The sequence below is a fragment of the Apodemus sylvaticus genome, chromosome 8 (assembly GCF_947179515.1).
Source record: "Apodemus sylvaticus chromosome 8, mApoSyl1.1, whole genome shotgun sequence".
NCBI classification, from domain to species: domain Eukaryota; kingdom Metazoa; phylum Chordata; class Mammalia; order Rodentia; family Muridae; genus Apodemus; species Apodemus sylvaticus.
In genome coordinates this window covers 52775511-52795797 of record NC_067479.1, presented here as the reverse complement: position 1 = coordinate 52795797, position 20287 = coordinate 52775511, and the positions used below count along the sequence as shown (strand labels likewise).

Genomic DNA, 20287 nt, shown 5'->3' with positions numbered 1-20287 from the left:
CCCACAAGAAGATAAAGCTACAACTGCAACATATGTGGGAGTGTCTAGTGCCAGATTTTCTATGCGGACTCCGGGGTTCTTAACTCAGGCCTTTGTGCTTGTATAGTAGGTAATTTACCAATTTAGCCACTTGGGAGCCCTATTTTTTTTTTTTAAGTATTAAATACTTGACCCTATTCTAACTGCAAAAGTCACAGTAAAACCCAACAAACATGGGAAATGGGTCAAACAACAGAAATTGTGGAATCAACACTTGTGAAATAAGCCATTACAGCAGCTATGTGTCATACTTCATGTTGGCAGTGGGTGCCAGCCCCTGCACTCCAGAGCTATGGCCGTTCTCGGCATGATTTCAACATTTAGAGGAGGTTCATGAGAACTCCAAATCGTTTCAGAACTCTGATTGCCAGCTTTTCCTGAGACCGACTTGGAGCCAGTAGGACCACACTGGTCAAATTTGGACTTGGGAAGGAGTGAAGTGAACGAATAAGATAAAGCAGTCGCCTGGGGGTGGAAGGCTCACACCTGGTACCAGGTACTGCTTCGCACATCTCTTCCCACCTAGTGCCCGGGACTGAGCCCCTGAGACCCGAGTTCAGAAGGGGAACTTCCATGAGCAGGAAATGTTCTTCACCCACTGGTTGTATCTACAGTATAATTTTATTTCTGAGATTGTAGCCTGGAGCCCAGTCCTCTCCCACATCCTTTGACGTGCTCAGTATCACTTTACTAAGCTCAGTTTCTGCTACATCAGCCAGAATCCATTTCCATTTCTTAAATCCAAACACTTTGACCAACAACGAAGACAATGCAGATCTTTCATTGGGAGCTTCATAGAAAGAGGGTCACTCATGCTGATTCCCACGAACATTAGTGTCACCCAAGGAATCCCACTTGTCATAAGGCCCACAGAGAAAGGCCCCGAGTAGACATTTCTCTTATCCTTGCTCTGCGAATCTGACTCATCATGTGTTATCTTAGTCATAGCCAATTTTTGCACCCATTATTTAGTGTTGGTGGCTGACACCATTGCTTCTACCCCAGAGAATAATATGTTCAGCACTTCTGTTGCCATGCGAGAATACAGTCTTGCTCTGAAGGGGCCTCTCTTGGGTGGTTAATGGTTTGATGTTAATAGAAGCCTGTGTGCAGAGGTGTTAAGCTATGCACACATCTCCAAACTAAGTTATAAAAATGATAGCATTTCTCTTGGAACCAGATAAGTGCAGCTGGAGGTCTGGGCTACGGTGGGGATTTCAGACAGAATGAAGAACTCTGGGCACTAAGGGAGCTTACGAAGCACTCGTGTCTTTGCCAGCTGTTAGACAGCACCACAATTGCCACTAATGGTACAGCGAGTCTCATTTCTATTCCTGATGACAATCCTTTTAAGGGACATTACCAAACAATCCTCATTTTATAGAAGAAACTCAGAGAAGAGGCTCACTTCAAATAACAGGGGAGCAAAACTGGACTTTTCTAATATAAGCTGTTTTTCTCTCTTACACTAGTGGCCTTCAGGGTGCTGTGTGGGACTTCAGGAATCCCAAGGACTCTCTCAGGAAGTCCAAAGGGGTCAATGCTATTTTCAAGATGATGGTTGCCTTCCTTCTGGCTCAGCCTCTTATGAGAACAGGGAGCAATTTCCCAATACAAGACTTAGTGAAACACAAAGACTGAAGCTAATAGATAAACTCTGCCAATCCGCCATGTTCTGTGAAAGACAGCAGACAGATTTTCACTTATAAGACATTGCCACATCACATTTGTTTGGGGAAATACAGGGGGTGGATTGTTTAAAATATACTATTTGTGCTAATACGTAATATTTTATCGTTAAATGAATCAATAAAAACTGCTTTTAAAGCTCTCTTTTGAATTACTGAAGCAATAGATACTTTAAGCTCTCTAAAACAAAAGCTTGATAGACAATCTTCCCCTCCCACAACTTTTTCTGGGATTGATGACAGCAAGAGGGCTTGGATTACAAAGTAATTGATCATAGTAAAGCCCTCTCTTCTTCTTGAATTCCTAAGTATCTCATTCAGTGGGGACTCAATTGAACATTTATTTGATTGATGGATAAATGACCAAAACTGATTGCTGATGCAGATAGAGGACCCACTCAGTGTCTATAAGAAACAAGACATAAGCATGAAACTCAGTTTTGTAGCTCATTGGGGACATATTTGGTGAGCATTGGCTCTTGCACAAAAACTTGAAAAGAAAAGAAAACAGAAACAAAACAAAGGAAATGTGTGCATGTGTTTCTGAGCTTGCAACGGCACAGTGAACTGGCGATTGTCTTAGCCCACAGGGAGGCCAGGTACGCCCATGCCAAGATACACACGGCCAGGTGCTGCCTCCTGGGATGCACAAGGCCAGGTGCTCCTCTGCCAGGATGCACAAAGACCCCATCCTGGGTCGTGCCTTGGTTCAGAATCCCATCCAGATGTTATTCAGCACAGGGACAACTCAGCAGCTGTTTCCCACATGACTCTCTCCCGGAAATGTGAACTCACTCTGGCCACCCCACTCCACCATCACTCAGCTGTACTTATCTGTGTCTTCTGTTTTGCTTCATTTCCTCCTGCACTGTCTCCTTAATAAATCATGTATGCACATTTAATTTCCTCTCTAAGATCCCAGGCTTCCTCAAGTTTCACATATGCCCTTTGTATTACCTACAGAATTTCACCCAGCATGAAGTGAATTGTAATTGCTCTCATCTAAATAAATCTTGGAAGTTTACAAAAATAATCCTAAGGCAGTGTATCACTATTTCCTCATCAAAGTCCTACATGAAGATGAGGGGAGATTTCTCTCCTTAATATCCATACCTTGAAGGTTGAATCATTAAAATTCCACAGCCTGAGGTCACAACAGCTAAAGTTGAGCAGTCAGGAGACAAACTTCTGCTTTAAATACTGTCTTTAAATACAGTCTTCTGTTTCAAATATGCTCTTTCCCTACTATATGACTCTCTAGTTTCCCACTAATAAAGTTACCTGAGAAACAGTTTTTAGCAAAGTAATGGGCCAGGAATCAGAAAAATAAGGAAGAAAAGTGAGGTGGCTGATTTCCACATGTTTCTGCCTACACCCATCCCCGTGATCCCTGTGGTCCTGGCTGTTCACGTAGTCTGTTCTGTGCTGCCCCATCCTGTGGGTTGCTCTTCTGTCTCCCATAAATGTCCACTTTGTTTTCTTCTGCCTTGTGTGACTAATTAACACCTCATTACTGTGTTTTCCCAGAAGCAATGAAGGGAAACACTATGAAATTATCCAGTAATTCCAAGATGTGTCTATAAAATGTGTGAATAAAAAATGTGTGTCTATAAAATGGGTTCCCAGTCCATCTCCCTCCCCCCTACTCCCACTTATAGTGCTTGGTTCCCAGTCCCTCAGGCTTTTACCTGAGTTCTGAACTTATAATAAGTGCTTAAGAAAAAGTATCTCTGCTATTAATAAGATTACCATCCTACACATGTAATGATATTTCTAAAATCAAATATATATATATAGCTAAGGTGTTGGAAACACCATGCAAATATTTAGGGAGTCAACAAGGAGTGCAGAGTTAGAACAGCATCCTTGACAGAGAGAGAATGATTTGGAAAGTTTTCATGAAGTATCTGCCTTGGGAAATGCCTTGAAAGTAATGGAGGAGGCAGCTTGGAAACTCCGTCTCCATCTGCAGCCCAATAGCGTACTTGGTAATCACACAAAATAACTCTTGTTCTTTCTATGCAAATGGAGCCATGAGACAGGTGGCCCACCCCCAGATGTCCAACTGGTTGCCTCACCTAAGTCCCTGCTTAGCAGGAATCCTGGAAATGCAAACAGCAGTTCATGAAGCACTGGAAGAAGTAGGCAGAACTGGATCAGAAGGGAAACGAGCTGTGAGTCTCTGTATCTCCTGTTACTATTTACAGTATCCCTTGATGCTCGAGACTTTTAATAACATACCAGTATATATTTATCATCTTACTCTCAGCCTAACATCCTACGCTATTCCCTGTGGCTTCTCTTTCACAGCAGCCAAGGGTCCACCTGGACTCACCTCTATCCACTGCCATTTGAATTTGGGTTAAAACCAACCCTCCAGTGTATTCTAGATATGCAAAAAGGGACACCTCATGCTAACAATAGGATACCACCACTTATATCAACCCAGTCATTAGGAGGAGACACTTGTGAGAGGAGGTAAGGTTTCAGAACATCTCAGATCACTACGCAACCAACGGAAAAGGCAAGCCACATGCAAGGCTATTCTGAACAGCTCAAAGACTCAAAGAGAAAAGGTTGGACAATTATGTGAAACTTTAGGAATGTGAGTAGTTACGTGAAGACCAATTGCAAAGTCCTCCTAGGGAGAGCTGAATGGTTGGCAATTGCCTGAGCAGTAGGAACATTGAGGGTTCTGTTTGGTGTAGTATGGTTAATCCAGTGTGTTGGCCCATTTGACTTCCCATAGACATGGCTTGTATGGGCACACAGCTGCCACACCCTAGCTTTCCAGACACCAAGACTGTTTCTACACTTACCTTGTAGATGAGAGTGTCCAAGACTAGACATGTCACATGCAAAACTTTTTCAAGAAACCTGTCCACAATAGAAATTCAAGGAAGCTATAAAAAGGGGGGGAGTTCAATAATGTGACGAGGCATGACCTTTATCTAAATAAATTGTTGCTTATGAGCATGTTGCTAAATACTAAGCTAAGAAAAGAACTCTTGGTAATGTTGGATAACTATATGATTATTAAAAAAGAAAGTGCAGCATATAAAATTTTGAGTTTTATTATTAATGCTTTGTTAGAAAATCATAACAAATGTGTGTATGTGATATAAAGTGAGTTTTGAGACATGCATATGATATAGGATAATAAAACCAGATTAATTTACATAGTCATCACCCAAAGTTCCTTTATGATTTGTGCTTTCAACAGCAAATCAAGGTTATAATAATTTGTCTCAGCCGTACAGAAACTTTGTAATTTTATGAGGTCCCATTTGTCAATTCTTGATCTTAGAGCATATGCTATTGGTGTTCTGTTCAGAAACTTTCTCCCTATACCGATGTCCTCAAGGGTCTTCCCCAGTTTCTTTTCTATTAGCTTCAGAGTGTCTGGCTTTATGTGGAGGTCCTTGATCCATTTGGATTTGAGCTTAGTACAAGGAGACAAGGATGGATCAATTCGCATTCTTCTGCATGCTGACCTCCAGTTGAACCAGCACCATTTGTTGAAAAGGCTATCTTTTTTCCATTGGATGTTTTCAGCCCCTTTGTTGAGGATCAAGTGGCCATAGGTGTGTGGGTTCATTTCTGGATCTTCAATCCTGTTCCATTGATCTGCCTGCCTATCACTGTACCAATACCATGCAGTTTTTAACACTATTGCTCTGTAGTATTGCTTGAGGTCAGGGATACTGATTCCCCCAGAATTTCTTTTGTTGCTGAGAATAGTTTTAGCTATCCTGGGTTTTTTGTTATTCCAGATGAATTTGACAATTGCTCTTTCTAACTCTGTGAAGTACGGCAAAGGGCACCCTCAAAAGGACAAATCAGCAACCAACAAATTGGGAAAAGATCTTCACCAATCCTACATCAGATAGAGGGCTAATATCCAATATATATAAAGAACTCAAGAAGTTAGACTCCAGAAAACCAAACAACCCTATTAAAAAATGGGGTACAGAGTTAAACAAAGAATTCTCACCTGAAGAACTTCGGATGGCAGAGAAACACCTTAAAAAATGCTCAACTTCATTAGTCATTAGGGAAATGCAAATCAAAACAACCCTGAGATTTCACCTTACACCAGTCAGAATGGCTAAGATTAAAAATTCAGGAGACAGCAGGTGTTGGCGAGGATGTGGAGAAAGAGGAACACTCCTCCACTGCTGGTGGGTTGCAAATTGGTACAACCACTCTGGAAATCAGTCTGGCGGTTCCTCAGAAAACTGGGCACCTCACTTCCAGAAGATCCTGCTATACCACTCCTGGGCATATACCCAAAAGATTCCCCAGCATGTAATAAGGATACATGTTCCACTATGTTCATAGCAGCCCTATTTATAATTGCCAGAAGTTGGAAAGAACCCAGGTATCCCTCAACAGAAGAGTGGATGCAAAAAAATGTGGTATATATACACAATGTGTATATAGAAACAATGAATTCATGAAATTCTTAGGCAAATGGATGGAGCTGGAGAATATCATACTAAGTGAGGTAACCCAGACTCAAAAGATGAATCATCATGGTATGCACTCACTAATAAGTGGATATTAACCTAGAAAACTGGAATACCCCAAACATAATCCATACATCAAATGAGGTACAAGAAGAACGGAGGAGTGGTCCCTGGTTCTGAAAAGACTCAGTGAAGCAGTATAGAGCAAAATCAGAACAGGGAAGTGGGAAGGGTTGGGTGGGAAAACAGGGGGAAGGAAGGGGACTGATGGGACTTTTGGGGAGTGGGGGTCCAGAAAAGGGGAAATCATTTGAAATGTAAATAAATATATCAATAAATTAAAAAAATAGAAAAAATAATAATTTGTCTGAGATGGCTCAGTAGGCAAAAGTGCTTGCAGAATAAGCCTGAGACCTAAGTTCGGTCCCCAGAACTGACAGCAGGACGAGAGAACCAACACCACGCAATTGTTCTCTGATGCCCACACACATGATGCGGCCTATGTGTCCTCCTCACGGAAATAATGGATGAGTTTTTAATAATAACTTTCAAATGATTTCAACTATATGATATGATTCAGACACTCGTATTCTCCAAGGGCAAACATGGCAGATGCAAATAAAGCATCCCCGGAACCGGAAACGCGCAGACAGGTGTTGAAGTGAGAGCCAACAACCTGCATCTCCAAGTCAGAATTCAACCAAGCTTTCAGTGGGAAATGTCACAGGGTGTTTTTTTTTTTGCTTTTTGTTTTTTTACACTCCAGATTTTATCCTCCTCATCCCGCCCCCAACTGCTCCACATCCCATACCTCCTCTCCACCCCTGTATTCCACGAGGATGTCCCTGCCCTCACCCCACCTGACCTCTAACCTCCCTGGGACCTCCAGTCTCTTGAGGGTTAGGTGCATCATCTCTGATTGAACACAGACATGGCAGTCCTCTGCTGTGTGTCGGGAGCCTCATGTCAGCTGGTGTAGGCTGCCTGTTTGGTGGTCCAGTGTTTGAGAGATCTCAAGGATCCAGATTCATTGAGACCAGTGGTCCTCCTACAGGGTCACCCTCCTCCTCAGCTTCTTTCTGCCTTTCCCTAATTCAGCCATAGGGGTCAGCCGCTTCTGTCCATTGGTTGGGTGCAGTATTTAAGCACAACCTCTTCTCTACAGTGGGGCCAGCAGAACCAGGAGCCACTGAACCTAGAATCTATGATAAGGTAGCCTCTGTGCTGCACGTTGAAGCTTTTGGAGGTCACTGGCATGGCTTCTGTCTCAGTGTCAGGGCAGAGCCTGGCCGTTCATATTTCTTAAAGCCTATAACTTGCTCTTGGGATGAGGCACAGGCACATAATTTTAAAAAACTTCCTGGGTTACTATAATATGCAACCAGAGTTGAAAGCAACTGTTAGATAGAGCAAGTGAGGATTTTAAGTTGTCTTTCTCATTTCTAGCCTTAAAAATGTAATGTCTCGCTGGAGGAAACTTAATTTGAGATTAAAAATGGCAATTCAAATTTCAGAGAATCACTGAAGGTGTGTGTGTGTGTGTGTAATATGTATGTATGTATGATATGTGTGTATGCGTGTACATATGTGTAGGCATGTGAATGTGTGTGTATGCATAGTGTGTAACATTAGTGAAATTCAGTAGTAATTATCAAGGTTGGTTGGCAAAAGTATTCAGATAATCTAATTGAAAGTTCTATATTTCTCATAGACTGTGTATAAATATGTATCTATGTCAGTAAGTTTGGGGGACTTTCTGAAACCAACATTAATAAGCTCATATATAGCCATAATTTTATAACTCCTATAAAAATAACATATTTTTAAAATATCAGCCATAAAAATAAGAAACTGATGTCTTAATTTTGTCACTAAATTTCTGTGCTAAGTAAGTTGCATAAGCTTGCTAGGACCAATTTTCATCTCTGTGTGGTGAAATTCTTATCAGCCCTTAGGGTAGTCTGGGTCATTTTTATCCAACTTGTAAAAATCTCAGTGTAGAGTGGATGCATGTGTGTAGCATATCTTGACATGTTGCCACGTACTGGAGCTGACAGGTTGATGAGGGCCATTTCCCGTTCCAGTTTTCCCATGTATCTTTAATTCCTCTTTCCTTGCAGCATTATCCTGCAGCACTGACTTATATGATGTTTTCTGCCAAACTGCTAGCAAATCCCCTCTTATACTTTTTTTTAAGGCAAGTGTTCAAATGCAAAGGAAAGGTAACAATCTGAGGGAAATTGAAACCCTTGACTCAAAACTTTCCTCAGGGTCCTGAAATATCTGTTTCCATCTTCTCTGCTCTCTATCCACTGAAAGCCCCTTATATTGACTCTCGGTGTTTCATTTCCTATGAGACCCTTGCTACCTAGTACTTCAAACTTCTTGATTCAAGAGAAAAGTACTTGCCACAAAAGAACTATTAGTTCCAAGATCCTAAATCACAAAAGTGTAGGCTTACAAGGAGAGCCCATCTGTCATAACTGGTAGTTCAGAATTATGATACTTTAGCCCATGGTAAGATGTTAACTGGATTGGTGAACTTTATGAGCATAGTTAGCAGTGAGCTGAGCTCAAAGAGAACTCCCACCAAAACCTTTGTGTTCTTAGTGCCCGTGATTCCCCGGTGTTCACTTCACTATCTGAATTTTAATGCAGAGGAATAAGAACTGTGCACAGAAGATCTAATACCTTTAGTGCATTTTGATTGCTGTCTCCTACTCCTCAGGGGAAAAAAATTATTAAACAAAATGCAAAGTACCGTAGTTCAAGCTACGGTCTGTTTGCTCATAAAGCAAAATGCTCAATATGCAGAAATCTCAAGTGAGAGAAGATGTCAGGTCTCCAAAAGCCACTATTATCAAAGAAAGCAGCCAGAAAATTAATGCCCTTGAGAGGACTGTGGCCGTACTCCTGGCTATCAGCCAGGGCTCTTCGGTTCTCTTGGCAGGAGCAGCTTCTGAGCCCCTCTTCACACACACAATGCCTATGTAGATGCCTTTATTCCTTGACAAAAGTTTCTTCCCCTTTCTAGAATGCTGCTTTAACTTTCTGACTGGTCTTTTTAAAAGTATTTGTGGGCCACCCTTAATCAGGAAGAAACACTGAAAACAAATGGTACGCAGCAGTAGTCAGGATAGTTTTATTAGCCATGTAAAAACCTGTGAACTCAATTCTCCCCATCCAAATCAAGATGTCCTCTCCAAGCACAAAACAATGCTGACTAAGATCTGCCAGTATCTCTTCCTGTCAGGCAAGTCTCTCCCTCACACATTTTAGAGGGAAAATCTGTGTCCATGTGAGTGGTTCCATCACCCTCTCCTTCCATGGCTGCCGAAATCAAAATATCCCATAGGGAGTGTATAGTGTGTGTGTGTTTCCCAACCCAAGACACAGTTACAAAGTCCAAATGATTGAAAGATTGGGTATTTTCAGCTGTCTTACATTCTGGTCTGGTGAAAATGGCCACTCATTACCAGGTCATGAATAACAGGGCAAGAAGGCTTTCTAGGTAGGAACTTCCTTTGTGTTAATCAAGAAAATGAACACCCAAGAGTTTAATAACAAAATCATACACCTCTGTGGACAGTTGATATTTTGTTTATATGCATCATGACTAATAGTAATGGCTATAATCCATCACATTAGAAAAGTAATCAACAGTGCTAGCTGTACCAAATTAAAATTGATCGAGACCTCCCACGACCCTGGCAGAAGCTGATAATTACATCATCACAGCATAACCAATAGTGAACAGTCAAAAGACTATTTTGCTTCTTATGGTTTATGAACTCTATTATATAAAGGCTAACATAGAAAAACTGAGCAAAAATAGATTAGAACAAAATAATGTTGATAATCATTTTTCTGAATAATTCCACACACAAAAATTATTCCCACCTGCTTTGCCATTTGTTATGCTATCTCACCAGGCTAGTGTTCTGCATGTTTAACCTGTTCTCATTCTCTCTCCCTCCTTCCCTCCTTCCCTCCTTCCCTCCCTCTCCCTCTCTCCCTCCCTCTCTCCCTCTCTCCCTCTCCCTCCCTCTCTCCCTCTCTCTCCCTCTCTCTTTCTCTCTCTCTGTCTCTCTCCCTCTCCCTCCCTCTTTCCCTCCCTCCCTCTCTCTTTCTCTCTCTCTCTGACACACACACACACACACACATACACACACTTACACACATGCATGTGCACACACATACACACAAACTCGCAGGCCAGGGAGCAGAGAGGCATTCTTGTCAAATATTACATTAAGGTCCAGTTGCTGTCCCTTCTACCAGCTGGATGTTAGGACAGTCATACATGTGTTTGCAGATAGTGAAACTCTGTTCTGACCATGAAGAGTTTGGCTGTTTTTTCTCCTCGTTGTTGTTTTTCTCCTCGAGGTTGCTGCCGCTGCCTCCGCTGCCATGCAGTTTGTATTATTCATCCTCAAAGGAAACTATTTTCCTGTTGGGTGGCAAGGCAAGGGTTAAACGGCGGCTCTGGAATGAGCCGGCCTGAGAGCCGCATCTTGGGCTACAGAGTGGAAGTAAAACCAAGGGTGCTCTGTCACACAACTCGGGAAACCGGAAATACAGGCCAGTGTGGACAGGAAATAGCTTTTCTCTGAGCGTCCTTTAGTGAAAGAAGCAAGCTTGAACTAGGCGGTACAGTTGCTTCTTCTCCTGTGTTCAGACGGGAGAATGTTTCTAATCCTGTGGCAGAGAAAATAACAGAATAATAACTACACCATGATTGCTTTGGCCTAACCAGACTCCCTCAGAATCTGTAGCTCCTAAAAGGGAACAAAACCTCACATCACGGTCAAGCTAAACTTCTCTAAGTAGGGTTGAATCACTATGGAGAGAAATTAGTATGACTAGAGCCAACTGTGACGTTTTCTCACTGCTATCCCCTCTGTCTGAGCCGTGTACCTGGAGGCCTGTAATAGATGCCCCTAATCCGAATATACAGCAAATGGCCGGCTGTACGCTCATATTGTTATGTCCATAAGCATTCTGGATCTAACTCATACATTAGACCATAAAAGTCTACAGCTGCCTTGTCTTCGGCAACTCATCCTTATGGATGTCCTGCTATAAAAAAAAAAAATATGACTTCTATGGAACAATGGACGTCTGAACACAAATTCTATATTTCATCATGTGAAGGGAACACTAAATTTCCCTTTAGGAGAAAGCCTGTCTGCAATTGTAGGTTTCTCTGAAAGTGTGTCACTTTTAGATCTACATAATAAGATGTGTCGTGTTTAATCATATGATGTGTGAAGTTCGCTTCAAAATAACCAGGGTCCCAGGAAGAAACAATGTTTGCCTTGAATTTACAATTATAAAAGCTCGAGGCTTCCGTGGGGTGTCATTTGCCTTTGTTTTCTTTGGGGGTTTGCAGATGTTAAGATTTCTCTTGAACTAAAAACTTTTTTAAAAACTAACCCAAGTTCATTTGAATTACTCGAAATTAATATTAGAGAATTCTTTCAAAGTAGTTTAAAATATATATGTTCAGTTTTTTAAATGGCCATAGTGGCTCATATAACTCAAGAGGCTGAAGCAGGGGGATTGGTGTGAGTTGAAGGCTATCCCAGGCTAGTGTAAGACCCTGTCTCAACAAGCAAAGGTTTTATAATAAATATTAAATGAGATAGGAAGGTCTTAAACTGCACATAAAGTTCTGTGCAAGCAAAAGTAACCTAGGCACCTTGGTGGTGAGAATAGATACAATTTTCCTTTATTCACTGTTTTTATATTTTTCAAATTTGCTAGAAAGCAAATGTGTTAGGCTTATCAGTTTACAAAAGAAGTAAGGAATGCTGATATATAAAAGTGGAAAGTTAAAAAAAATGTAGATAAAGTAGAACCTCGTCCTGTTGCCTAGTGAATGGGTACATGTGGGTGTGGGTACGTGTGTGTGTGAGTGCGTTTCTCCTCATCCTGTTGCCCAGTGCATGCGTGGTTATGTATGTATTCTGAGGGTACATGCGTGGGTGTATGGATATGTCCATGAATGTATGATTGCATTTCTGCATGTCTGTTGTGTGTGATACATGCTTAAAACAAGCAGCGATAAACTGTTCTTGCAGTTAGTCTGTTGATCTCTAGATGATGGTATTAGTGGTCATTTTTATTTGCTTCAATTTGCCTCTGCATGTGTTTTCTCCAGTTAATAAGTAAAATATGATTAGAAAAGTATAGAATAAGAATTAGCCCAACTTTAATTGCAGTAATATATTAAACTCTTAAAGTAAGTTGGCATTAATTCCTTGACCAGGCAGTGTTATGTGGTAATGTGTTCTCCTTCATATACTCAGTCCTTTGATCTCACTTCCGGTCCTCTTCCAGGTATATCCATGCCGATCCCGGTCTTTGGCCTACAGGATGACTCGAAGGTCTTTAAGGAGGGGAGCTGCCTGCTCGCCGACGACAACTTTGTCCTCATAGGCTCTTTTGTGGCATTTTTCATCCCCCTAACCATCATGGTGATCACCTACTTCCTGACTATCAAGTCACTTCAGAAGGAAGCCACCCTGTGTGTGAGTGACCTCAGCACTCGAGCCAAACTAGCCTCCTTCAGTTTCCTCCCTCAGAGTTCTCTGTCATCGGAAAAGCTCTTCCAACGGTCGATCCACAGAGAGCCAGGCTCCTACGCAGGCCGAAGGACGATGCAGTCCATCAGCAATGAGCAGAAAGCATGCAAGGTGCTGGGCATCGTGTTCTTCCTGTTTGTTGTCATGTGGTGCCCATTCTTCATCACCAACATCATGGCCGTCATCTGCAAAGAATCCTGCAATGAAAACGTCATCGGAGCCCTGCTCAACGTGTTTGTCTGGATTGGGTATCTCTCCTCGGCCGTCAATCCACTGGTCTATACATTGTTCAATAAAACTTACAGGTCCGCCTTCTCACGGTACATTCAGTGTCAGTACAAGGAAAACAGAAAGCCACTGCAGTTAATTTTAGTGAACACTATACCATCCTTGGCCTACAAGTCTAGTCAGCTCCAGGTAGGACAAAAGAAGGACTCACAGGAAGATGCCGAGCCGACAGATAATGACTGCTCCATGGTTCCACTAGGGAAACAACATTCAGAAGAGACTTGTACAGAGAATATTGAAACCGTGAATGAAAAGGTTAGCTGTGTGTGATGAGCTGGATGCTGTGACGATCGCCCAGGGCATGTGAACAAGTTTATACCCGTGTCTGGGGGCGGGGCTCAGGAGGCTCAGGTCAAATCAGACTACTCCAGTGGACCAACTATAATGTCCTGACAGCATCTGAACTAGGAGCGTTATGATGCTTTTAACATTGCCAGTGAGATCTTAAAAATCATTGGCCTTTATTGTATAATTGTAATGAGACATAAAATCCATCTAATTAACTTCTATTGTCAAATAGAAACCTGGCTGCCCTATTGTTGATGAGTAGCATGGGAGTGAGTTGTTGACCTATTATTGTATATAATAATAGCTAGAAATACTGAAAATAATGAATAGCCTCTTTTTAAAAAAAAAAGTGTTTCAAATTCACCACGACATATATTTTGAAAAGAAAAATAGACAGTATTATGACATTTGTATTGCTAATATAATTCATTGAAATACTTGACAATATTTTTCATTCTTGCTTTTTCATAGATGCCATTTTGAAATGTTCCGCAAGACCGCTGGCATTTGCTGCATTTGTCATTAATTCTCAGATGAGGAAGGGTTTTAAATGTTATTCAATAACGCGCTGCTTCCTCTTCTACTTCTTGGGCTTTCCCTGAATTTGCAATGTGGTCTTGTTTCGTATATTTTCTTCTCTGTAAACTATCAAAGTTTTCCAAGTACAGTTCTAGAACTTGCTTCAAAGAAACAGCATCCTGGAGGTATTTGGTAACTCACTAGGGAACGACTGCGTTGTGCATGCGCCCTTTGAGCAGTGACCAGTACAAAGCGTTGGCTGGCGCTGCTAAACTTAAACTCAGGTCTCTCGCTGTTAGCAGTAGCTTCTTAGGCTATTTCTGTAAAAAATCAAGTGACTTTCATATTGACAGTTATCAGGTAACACTGATGTTTTCAAAGAGCTGGGAATGTAGCTCCGTTGCTGAAAGAGTGCTTGCCTAGCACGCAGGAAATCCTAGCGTGGATCCCAGCACTGCAGAAGCAGACACCATGGTGCGTGTCTGTCATTCTAGCACTTGGGAAGTGCAGGCAAGAGGATAAGGAATTCAGTCCTTCTCAGCTATTTATCTAGTATGAGGCCAATGTGGACTGCATGAAACCCTGTCTCCAAACTACAGAAATAAATACACGTTGTTTTTTTTAAAAAAAAAATACTTTTAGATTAATATATTTATATTATTTATAAAACCGGGTTAGCTTGGTTCCACAGTGATCTGTTGACTGTATCTTATGAGTGGAGCAGTTTCTTAGTTATTAAAGACATAAAATATATAAGATTTTTGCATTTAAAACAATAACTTAATTGGTTGTTATTTAAAAAGCATATAGATTCATTTTGAGAATGAATCTATAAATTCAATTGAATTTTAGTTCATTTTCTTTCTTACCTGATTCAGAAAAGGGTTTGTATCAACTCTTGAGAATTTTTTTTCAATATTTCCCTTTGGTTATAGATATTTGCCAAGCAAACAAGGAATTGGAAAAATGCCAGTTGAATCAAAGATTGCACACAATGCATAAAAATAAACACTGCATATCAGATCTAATTCATAAATACCAAGATTTAAAGCAACATTTTTGTTCCTTCCCTCCAAAACTACACTCATTTTGCTCTGACAGACACTAACTCCCAATTAAAAGGCAAATATCAGTTACCAAAATGTTTAGTAGAAATGGCTACTACAGACTAACAAAGGCCAGCAATAGTTAACCCACCATGACACTGTGATACACACCAGTGAACTGCACATTACTGCTGAAACGGACGACAGATACAGGGTAAAATGCTGAAACATTCTTATCACGGCATGCCTTTGGGAAATGTTACAGGTTTAGGAATTCAAGAATGTAGAAAGCTTCATTATATAAGTCAGAAATTAAGGTTTTCCTAAGTATGCCTTTACAGACACTTTGATTGATGGTCATTGCTTCAGACATAAAATTTATAATATGTCACAAGCTCCAAGGTTGTATTTGAAGGAAGTTATTCCTTAATGATTAGACCATTCTGACTAATAAAAATAGAAGTGTTAAGAAGTCTGCTCTAATGTGTTTTGCCTTAGTTTAAAACTCTGCACATGCCAAACTACTAAGGAAAAGATTACAGATTCTATCCCATGAACTTAATCTTCATCAGAATGAACATAAACCCTGCTGAAAGGTGTCTTTTGACTTCACATATATTGCCAGTGTGTATGTGGCTTTTCTCTCTGTGTAAGTATCTCTTAAAGTGTACATAAGAAAACGTGTACCTGTATATATGTACAGGCGTGTTCCCATGCACTTTATTCAATATTTATATATTTATATGAAGAAGAGCAAGTGGTGAAAACATACACATGTGCATGTTTGAATCATGTTGACCTAAATGTGAATTCATGTTCTGATATTCCTATGACCTTCCATGACTGCCAAAGGAGGTTACTGTGTAACAGAGATACACTTTAAATAAACTGGAAGATGCTTTAAATATAAGGAAAGATTTTAACACAATTCTATCAGGGTGTTGAAAACAACAGTCTATGTTCAGTTTATTAATCTGAAGTTAAATGGTAACTTTAGGCCTCTCTTCAGTCTGGTACTTCTCGATGCCTAAGGCTTCTTAGATACACTCCTCTCCCCGGTGGGGAGGAAAAATAACTATTGAATGATTTATGGGTCCATGATGAAAGGATTCACTTCTAGCCAATACTATTAAAAGAGTAACAAACGTCACTCTTCTTTAAGTTGATTGATAGAGTCTTCTAGGCTTAAGGGTTTCAACTCCATAATTAAGAAAAACTCAGTTAAAGCTTACATAATCTATTGGGCCACAGCGCCATCTCATGGTCAGTTTTGAAAAATGCTACTGTGGTCCAAATTGCTACCGGGCTGCTTTTAGCAAAGGGGTTCTTCTCCCATTTTGTGCACTGATGAAACATATTTATAAAGTGTTAAGTTATTCTGTGCCATAATGTAACAAATACAGTGAAGATTTATTTTATGTACTGGTTTTAATCTACTCTAAAATATTTCAAGAATGAATGATTAATTGCAAATAAAGTACGCTAAAAAAAAAAAAAAAAGTGACTCAAGAGCTGTGTTTGCTAGAAGGAATTGCCCCAAACCTCCCAGGTCTTCAAGTTGAGAAAGGTTGGAAAGCAACATCCTGTGTTTCTGGCTTCAGCCATCTCACAAAACTAGAACCCACTTCATCAGCTGAAGGGTCATGAGTCAGCTTCCAGAAGTATACATTCTCGGTGTACTCCTGATACAACCAAGACATAGAGACACGTGCATAGGTATACATATGCATTGCCATACATGCACAAACACACACTCCCGCACAGGAACCACAGTTAAACAGGGACATGTAGCATCATTAAATGGGCCAGAAAGTCACACGACCGGGCTCCCTAGAATGTTCCCATCTGAAGTGACTCAGGGTGTGCCCCACTTTCCAGACTGCCCTCCACATTTATGGTCACATACAATGTGTGCCTAGCAAACCAGATTCAGCCCATCATCCTTGATAAGTCCACTGAAAAAGCCAAACTAATAGTGAAAAACAATACAGGAGGATTCATTCAATGTGGCTGCACTGGGCAGAGGGATGAAGAGATTCAGAAGGAAACGGTGAAGCAGTCCTGGAAAGGTGGGGTCCTGCCCGTCACGGTCTCAGCTCCAGTCTCTCCTGCAACGTTGGCTCCTCCTGCGTCAGCCTCTAACAGGCTGTAAGTCTTCCCCCAAGATATCAGTTTCTTTTCTAGCTGACAAAAACTCCTTTGCTTGTCCCCAGGACAAGAGAATTTTCTTCTCCCAGCAAGAGATTCCAGGAGAAATTCTATTTAGTGGGGGATCCATTCCTTCCTATAGTTTGATGACCAAAGAGGAGGACGGTGATTGTGGAGAGGTCCAGAGCCAATAGCATTTATATGGGCCATCTAGACCCCTCAACAGGTCAGTGTCTCCTCTAACAGCCTGGGACTAACAGATACCTTTGGAATGTACTGGCTTAACAAAACCTCAGTGTCTACTCACAAGAAGACTAAGGATCATTGGATTGCCTAGGAGGTCTATAGCTGAGATTTCTCTGCTGTGCTGTAACCTCCAACTTAATTGTTTTCACCAATGTATTTTTAAAATGTTTGATTTATCTAATTTTTTTTTTGTTTTGCTACTGCATGTTACCATGTTGGAACATGGAATTTGGGGTAACTGAAATCAGTGTTCCCAGGCCGTACTCATTCATATTTTTTTTTTTTTTAGCTTCAGAATAAACTATTTCTTATCGCCTTCACAAAACAGAGTTGTTTTTGTGTTAACAAGGGTAGCCAGCTAGTCTCTGATTAGATTTGAGATTCACTCCACAGGAGGCAATTCATGCCTGGCATCATAATCCAGTAAAAAAAAATACATGCCAGCAGGTCTTAAGTCCTAGGTGGAAACAAATGCTAATCTTAGCCTTAATCAGAGAAGCATTTCTTTCCAGTGAGTGGAATTGCATGCAGAGACCAAGCGGCTCTAGCGGCCCAGAATAAGTGATGGCTGAGGCTTGACCTTAAACATGACTCCTTTGTAATCACCCCTGGTAAGACTCAGGGAACACTGAGGAAAAGGAGAAGAAATAAAATGTAAGAGCCAGGGGATGCAGCAAATGTCTTTGAAATGCTACCTCCTGGGCATGACAGCCATTGCAGTCTGGATCAGAGAAGCATCTGAGGCCTTCTCTGCTGGACTCACGCATCAGTAGGCCTGTCACTAGTGCATCGTGGGTCAGGAAGGAGCCCCCAGAGCCCATCCCTCTGCTGAACTATTGGCTACCGCTAGCTTCTGGATAAGAGTCAGTCATTGTCTTCCAAGCTATGCCCACGGATGAGTCCACCAAGCACCAATGGACAGTTTAAAACCCATGCTCACACAATTGTTCCTGGTCAGAATCAGTGCATCATAAAACAACACAAAAGACATACCATGAATGTGAGAATGAGCTTGAAGGCAAGAGGGGTTTGGCAAGGGAGGCAAGGAAAGAAGACAGTCTTTCCCAAGGCCGTATTAGCTTCAGGAAGGGGGTTAACATTTAAATGTAAATAAAGAAAATATCTAACAAAGCAGTTTACAAAAAAAAAAAAAAAAAAACAAACAAACAAAAAAAAGTGCCCAGAAAGATTTAGAATTCATGATGACAAATATACATTTATTTGTTTGTTTGCTTGTTTAAAGCTAGATTCTTGTTGAAACGGAGCCAAGGTCATTTAGGTCTTTATTTATAATTAAAATGATGAGATCTTCAGATGATGTTTATTGTGCCTCCTAGAGGAGAGCACAATATGTACTTCCTATCCCACATTTCCTTCTGATATTGAAAAGTAATGTATGCTATTACTCATCATGTCTGAGTTAGGGTGACTCTGAGAACAGAGCCAAGAGTGAGTGAGGTTCAGATTACCAACGTGCAAGATGACAAGAGGAAAGAAAAACGGTAGACAGGGGAAAAGGAATATGATATTGTGGGGGCTGGGCATGTCCCTGCCAATCACAGCTATGTTGAACACCTCATTTATTCTCACGGGAGGTTTGTTCATGACCGCTCCAGTGTGTACATTCTACACAATTCTTCCCCATTGCCTGTGAGAAGTCTAGGATAGCAGTGGCATCATGTACAGTGAACTATTTAATGAACTTTACAAAATACATGTTTATTTATTCTTCCCTCCATCTTGGTCACAAATCAACCTAATTAATATGTAGCTAGCTTAATAGATATATCCTGCCTCAAGGGGCACATATGACAAGATGACTCTTGAGGAAAATGCCACCACTCTGGGGCTATTTTAGCCACGCTGGATATTGCTGAGAAGCATGTATATGAAATGATAACAAAAGTCTTCAGATTGTTGTGGAATTCATAAAAATACTTCACATAAAAAAAGAAAAGTAGAATACTAGATGTGACTATTTCCTGACTCTGCTGTTAATGTTCTTTATCCTAAGCAGGTTCACAGTGGGCAACACCAAGAGTCATGTGTAAAAGAGGAGCAGTAAATCAACACAATCAAGAATTTTTAAAGTAACCATGAAATCAAAAACGTAATAAAGAGTAATCAAGTCAAAGCTAGACCTTTCAGCACACACGTATTTAATCATGTGTCTCTCTGGCACTCTGAAAATGGGATAGATCTGTTTATTTAATCTCTGGAAGGAGATTTTCTTATGAATTAGAAGGAAAATATGCAGTTAGTTTTCATGAGTGAGGTGAATTTGACAAAATTAAAACAACAAAATGCTTCTAAGAGTAACTGGAATGATTTGTATGAAATGTCGTGATTAGTCAGGCTTCTAATAGAGTCTCAGAGAACACGACTAGGACTAAATCATCTCTGAACTTCTCTCAGCAGAATGAGGAGCTGTGGCCCATGTTTGGTTTTGTTCCCATATACACTATAGGCCCAAAGTTCAGGAACTCACTAGGACCACTCAAAAAGAATACATCTTAAATCTGGGGATGCGGCTTAAGAGAAGACCATCCACCTAACATGCAGAAAGCCCTGGGTTTTATCCTCAGCATCCTCCCAAAAAATTAACTAAATTTGGAATCACAATCATGATATAAATAAATTATCTTAGTAATAACCAAAAGAGATAAAGACACTAATGTTAGAAGAACATTTTTGTAATATTCTTTGAGAAGTTTGCCTTACTGGTGTCAAAAGATAAGTGAATTATTTCTTCTTTGGGTATGAATAGTTTAAATGGAGCATCTTTTATTTGTTCTTTGACAATTTTATATGTGTAAGCAATGTATCTTGATCACAGGCACTCCCATTCCTCCTCCCCGTTCATACCATCATCTTCCAATAATTAATAATAATAATAATAATAATAATAATAATAACAGATCTAGTGCACCTGTCTGCAGGTTGACTGATCTTGTTGTCTTGATCTGCAG

General features: G+C 40.7%; 1 protein-coding gene across 1 annotated transcript in view; it reads left to right on the top strand.

Moving 5' to 3' along the window:
- Htr2a (5-hydroxytryptamine receptor 2A) overlaps positions 1 to 14007 on the top strand; it is a 68447-nt gene extending 54440 nt beyond the window's left edge. Inside the window, exon 4 of the mRNA XM_052190955.1 lies at positions 12539 to 14007. Coding sequence (XP_052046915.1) covers positions 12539 to 13341 — 803 coding nt within the window. The 3' untranslated portion in view covers positions 13342 to 14007. The remainder of the gene's footprint in view (positions 1 to 12538) is intronic.
- Positions 14008 to 20287: the final 6280 nt, after the last annotated feature.